At 40.7% G+C, this 6,000-nt stretch overlaps 1 protein-coding gene across 1 annotated transcript; it reads left to right on the top strand.

Annotated features, from left to right (window-relative positions):
* Window positions 1-2,191: 2,191 nt before the first annotated feature.
* On the top strand, window positions 2,192-3,755 carry LOC131247167 (heterogeneous nuclear ribonucleoprotein Q-like). Its single transcript, XM_058247599.1, has 4 exons — window positions 2,192-2,710; window positions 2,799-2,888; window positions 2,984-3,130; window positions 3,705-3,755. Exons 1-4 carry the CDS (start codon window positions 2,354-2,356, stop codon window positions 3,753-3,755), a joined length of 645 nt encoding a protein of 214 aa, XP_058103582.1. The 5' UTR covers window positions 2,192-2,353.
* The last annotated feature ends 2,245 nt before the right edge of the window (window positions 3,756-6,000 follow it).

The raw sequence follows: 6,000 nt of genomic DNA, 5'->3' as shown, positions 1-6,000 counted from the left end.
ATTTCACGGTCAATTCGCTTCACTTCACGGTCATTTCTATGCATTTCACGGTCATTCTCGGCCATTCCGTGTTGATTCATGGTCATTTCCAAGCATCTCACGGTCAATTCCCTTCACTTCATAGTCATTTTCACACATTTCACGGTCAATTTGCTTCACTTTACGGTCATTTTCATGCATTTCACAGTTATTTCCATGCATTTTTCGGCGATTCCCGAGACCTCAACTCGAGCCCAACCCAAGTTTTATCGGGTTGGTGTTTGTATGGCCCAACCTCAAGACCAAACCCGATACATCCTGCCCAAGCCCAACCCAATGTCGGATCGGTCACAGGTTGGTCGGGTTGAGCCTGCTCAACTTTCAGCCCTAAAATCATATATGATACGTTAAGTAACTAATTTTGGTTTAGAATATATTCTTGTTATATGAATAAAGAAAGAAATGAAAAAAAAAAAGAGATAAAAAAAATTTATATGCTTATATATACATATTTATATAAATATGTGTTAGAGAAAAATGTAGATAGAATAAAATTCTCCATGTAAAAAATAAAAAAACATTGCACAGGGATACGGCTATAGCTACGGTTATAATCCGTAGCCATAGACGATAAATCGTGGCTCCCCCAATTCCACCGAAGTTGCTAATCGGCGCTGTCCCGATCAGCGATCAATTGTGGATTCGGTGATTCCACCACCGGATCTATGGCTACGGATTATAACCGTATCTATAAGCGTATCCCAATGCTTTTTCTTTTTCTTTTTTTACATGGAGAATTTTATTCTACCTACATTTTTCTCTAACACAATTTTATTCTACCTACATTTATTTATTTATTTTTTCTGCCTAGATCAGAAAAGTTTGGATCTTTTTGTATTTATCTTCTCCACGCTTGCATGTTTATAAATTTTGTTTATTCTTGTGTTTTTAATTCCTGTTGTATTTTTTCTGAAAGATTGATGACCCGTTTTGGTTTCGGGTTTGAATTGTTGGTTTGTTTTGATTGATTGGTTGTTGAACTTAGGAGAATGATTATACTTTTCATCGCAATCTTGCTAGTTTTATTGGCGATTTTGATGGATGCATATTTTTCTCCCTTCGGTTGTGATGGGTTCATGTGGTAGATTGATGTAAAATAGCTTTTATTTTGTGTTGTTGGGTTGTTTTGCAGGATGGGTTTGTTGAAAATGTGAGAAACTTTACTGCTTTGCATGTGTGGTTTTCTGTGTGCCTGTGGTCCTTCCTTATGCCTGCAAGGGTTATATTTTCTTAATTTTGTTTTCTTGGCAGTCAAAAAAATTTCTTGCTTTTGGTCAAAATTAGAATATCAAGATTTTTTTTCTCTCAGTTTGCATTCATTGAAGTTTTTTATATTTATAAAAGAAAATGATTTACGCGTATTTTGCTTGGTGGTGGTTGTTTGGTTTGCTAGATATATCGGTTTGGTTCTGGCTTTTTTGTGGTTATAGGCTTGTTTGTTTGGATTTTTCTCTTTTCGCTTCATTTAAAAACTCGTGTCTACCATTATGCCATATGGGGATTTGGTACTTAATCTCTGGCTTTGTTTGTTTTATTCGATGAGTTATTGAAAATGGGAAGAAGTTCCTCTGTTCTACTCATTTTTCCTTGAGGATTTTCATATTGTTTCTTTGGTAAGTGTTTTTTCTTGTTTTAGTTTTGATTGTGTTGTACTCTGAGTTAGAATCTGGTGGAAGTTTTGTTTTCCATTGTTTCCATTCAATGAGGATTTGATATTTTAAATGAAATGTCCTTTTTCGCCTTCATGCAACAATCTTGATGGTAAATTGACGTATTCTGCCAAGTAGGAATCACATTGGTTGTACATGAAGCATCTGAATTTGGTTACCACGCATGGGGACGAAAATGTTTGATTGGTTTGAATAGGGTTATATTCCTTTGCAGAATGTGTAGCTGCATTTTGTAATTGTCTTCTTCTAAAAATTGAACTACCTACCTCTGTTGGCGTTGTTTGCTGGTCTGGATTTGGAAGCTATAATGATGGGTTATTGATTTATCCAACAGCATGTTGGCTAGGTGTAGGTTATTAGTGGATTTATGTGCTGTTGGAGTGGAACTAGAATGACAAATTTATTTGGAATTGGCCTCATCGACATGGGTAAATTTATTTTCCCATTCTCTTGAACTGCAAATGTGACAGAAGAAGCGGATGTTAAAGGGGCTTTTGATGAGGATGATAAAGGCGAACGGTTAGATCTGGAGGATAATGAACCAGAATATGAGCCGGAAGAAGACCCTGGGGTGGAATATGAGGAAGTTGAGCATGAGGATGGCCAAGATGGGGGTGACATTGAGGTAGAGGGTGAGGAGGGTGATGCAGGTGAAGAAGACGAGGGCAATATGGCTGAAGAGGAATTTGAAGATGGTGGTGAGGGAGAAGAAGATGGTGAGAATGATGAAGAGGAACATGAAGATATTGTTGAGGAAGAGGAGCACCATGAAAGTTGCCAAGGAGAGGCGTAAACGCAAGGAGTATGAAGTATTTGTTGGTGGGTTGGACAAGGATGCAACTGAAGAAGATTTGAAGAAAGTCTTTAGCGTTGTTGGTGAAATTACTGAGGTTAGACTGATGATGAATCCCCAGACGAAGAAAAACAAGGGCTTTGCATTCTTGCGTTTTGCAACTGTAGAAAAAGCAAAACGAGCTGTTTCAGAGCTTAAGAGCCCAATGGTATTTTTTTTCCTTGTGTATTCTTTAGTTGAAATTGTGGCTAAGGTTTTTCCATGTTCTTTTTAAGAATTTTACATCTTGATTCGAGGTGAATGGGAAACAGTGTGGTGTTGCCCCAAGTCAAGATAACGACAAACTTTTTTTGGGAAACATATGCAAGACGTGGACTAAGGAAGCTGTAAGTAGGCTGGACACTTAAATGGTCCATGGTTCTCCTTTTAAACAGTGATATATAGGATTCCCTTGTCCTATGTGATGTGAACATGATTTCAGTTGAAAGAAAAGTTGAAACATTATGGAATCGAGAATGTTGAGGATTTGAATTTAGTTGAAGATACCATCAATGAGGGAATGAATTGTGGGTTTGCCTTCTTGGAATTTCCATCCCGTTTAGATGCAATGGATGCTTACAAACGTGAAGTGAAGCGAATTGACCATTAAATGCGTGGAAATGACCGTGAATCAACACGGAATCGCCGGGAATGACCGTGAAATGCATAGAAATGACCGTGAAGTGAAGCGAATTGACCATGAAATGCGTGGAAATGACCGTGAAGTGAAGGGAATTGACCGTGAAATGCGTGGAAATGACCGTGAATCAACACGGAATCGCCAGGAATGACCGTGAAATGCATGGAAATGACCGTGAAGTGAAGGGAATTGACCGTGAAATGCGTGGAAATGATTGTGAATCAACACGGAATCATCGGGAATGACCGTGAAATGCACGAAAATACTTAGTCCTGCCATCATCAAATGAACTGGATTTATCTAATTTACATTATTATTATTATCCATTGCATGATTTTCAAGCGATGGCCCACTAGCTGAGCGGTTTGCATATGGCTGAAATAATGCAGTGCTCAATGAAAAGCAAAATTTATCTAGAAGTACTGTCAGCCCACACCATTAATAAAATGATAAAAGGAGATTTCATTTTCAATGCATAACGGGAAACTAAACTTAGGCAATAGATATCGTGAACTCCCCGTAGGGAGAAGATGACGCCATTCTAGGGATTGGGCCACAAAAAGGGGCGGTGTGAGGGCCTACTGGTCCTCAGAGTCAGGCGAAAGAGGGGGTGCTCCCTCTTTCTGTACACAGCACAGGACCGCTCTTATTGCGCTGTAGAGCTTCTTGCCCAGCTTCTCTTGTCTCTCCATCCTTGCATCAAGCGATTGGTAGAGCTCTCGTATTTCCTGTAAGGCAAGAGGTGTCTCGTTTGCCCTTTCCTTTTCAGCTTCCTCTTCCCCTTCACTTTCTTCTTCTTCATCGCTCTCCTCTTCTTCTTCCTCTTCGATCTCATCCCGAAAATTTTCGAGCCTAGACATCTTGAGTTTCGAGCCAATATTCATATGGTTGATCGTAGTATCGTCGATGAATTTCATGGGCTCGGGGTCCCCATTGGATCCCTTGATCCCGTACTTGCGGGCGAGCCTACAGATTAAGCGACCAAATGGAAGCGTTGCATTTCCCCGAGTCGATGTTGTTGCCTTTACAATCTGGGTAAGTACAATGGTGGGGAGACATACTTGTGCTCCCTGGCCGACTTGGTAAAGGAGCTCGACCATGAAACGGCTGCACTCAGTCCGGTTGCTAGTCCTTGGATACAGGTTGTACGTACAAATGTGGTGGAGTAGTCGATACGGGAAGAGCAGGTCGGAAGCAGCCACGCTGCTGCCACGCTTCCACTCGACCAGCTTCCCACACAGGTGCATAATTCGCTCATTCCTATCATGTTTCTTCTTCATATTTTTCACATTAATATGCACTTTCCCTAAAGGGGCTCCGAGGATCTTGGAGATGACTTCTATGTTAACGCGGACCGTTTTCCTGCCAAAAGGGATGTCGAACCCTAACGGGTTCATACTTGCCTTATGAATTACAGAGTAGAATGACCTTACCAAGCACGCATCGGAGCGGTAAGTACCATCAAACATGTGTGCCCAATTGTTGTGCAAGAGGCGGTCGAGTAACTCAAACTCGCCAAAGAACTTGTCTTCAACGGAGACCTCAAACACGACTTTTCGATATCGAAATTTCCCTAGGTTCACCTCGGGGTGCACGCGAGGAGCCATCTTTTCATTTTTGTCGTGATTCCTTTTCGAACGCCTTTCACGGCTTGGCCTCGCGGTGCTAGGAGCCATTGCTAGCTGCGGCTCACTCTCCCTTTGCGTGCGCGTAGCCTGGCTCAGCCCTACTGACTCGCCAAATCCCTTATGCAAGGGTTTGTTATCTGCAATGATGAATATGAAATTATAACAACGATAACATCAATATTTAACGAAGCATAATGTGAAAGTTCACTTGCTGTGGTGAAAAATCATAAAGTATGGTGTGAGTTAGCCAAGTCGGTGGTCAGTTTTTTACGAATTCAAATGAAAGTACAGGACTTATAGGTAAATTTTCACAAGTTTTGTGCCTGTTTCACTCGTATATCAGTCAATTTCATGAAGTTGTCAGTAAATTTATACAAGGTTGTCGGTCAAAAAGATGTCAATATCAAGCAGTTATCGGTCATTCTGACATTCAACAAGTCTGCGGCAAATTTTACCAAGTTATCAGTCAATTTTCCGAGCTATATGTTCCATTTCGGCTCGAGAACGTCATGAAATTGACCGTGAGTGAATTTGACTGAGGACTGAAAATGACCGTGAAGTGAAGAGAATTGACCGTGAAATGCATGAAATTGACCGTGACGTGAAGGGAATTGTCCGTGAAATGCATGGAATTGACCGTGAAATGAAGGGAAATGAGCATGAAATGCATGGAATTGACCGTGAAGTGAAGGGAATTGACCGTGAAGTGCATGGAATTCACCGTGAAGTGAAGGGGAGTTGCCGGAAATGACCGTGAAGTGAAGGGGATTGACCGTGTAGTGAACGGGATTGACCATGAAATGCATGGAATTAACTATGAAGTGAAGGGAATTGACCGTGAAATGAATGGAAATGACAGTGAAATGAAGGAAATTGACCGGAATTGACTGTGAAGTTAGTTATATGTTTCTTGCAGTTGTGAGTCAAATTTCACTTAGCGTTCAATCAATTCCATTCACTTTGTGGTCATTTTAAGTCAGTTCACAGTCCTCATCAATAACTCAGAGGGTCCTCGGTCTATTAACTCAGTCGGTGCTCGTCGGTCTTTGTTTAGTTTCACATCTCATTTCGTTATTTGTTTCAAAAACTCTCATTGTGGGCTATTTGAGCATTAACTTTTGCCCATGTATCAGGACATGCCATACCATTCAATGTTTAAAATAAAATAGGTTGTACATGAGTCAAGCTCGC

Source organism: Magnolia sinica, chromosome 5, assembly GCF_029962835.1.
Source record: "Magnolia sinica isolate HGM2019 chromosome 5, MsV1, whole genome shotgun sequence".
NCBI classification, from domain to species: domain Eukaryota; kingdom Viridiplantae; phylum Streptophyta; class Magnoliopsida; order Magnoliales; family Magnoliaceae; genus Magnolia; species Magnolia sinica.
Note: the sequence above shows the minus strand (reverse complement) of the source record. Positions and strands in the feature narration are given on the sequence as shown.

Excerpts from the sequence above, each read along its gene's own strand:
- LOC131247167 (XM_058247599.1), top strand. The coding sequence starts at position 2,354 with ATGCAGGTGAAGAAGACGAGGGCAATATGGCTGAAGAGGAATTTGAAG. Across the intron at positions 2,889-2,983 it reads AGACGTGGACTAAGGAAGCT|TTGAAAGAAAAGTTGAAACA; the intron begins GTAAGTAGGCTG and ends ACATGATTTCAG. Across the intron at positions 3,131-3,704 it reads TGGATGCTTACAAACGTGAA|GGAGAAGATGACGCCATTCT; the intron begins GTGAAGCGAATT and ends AACTCCCCGTAG.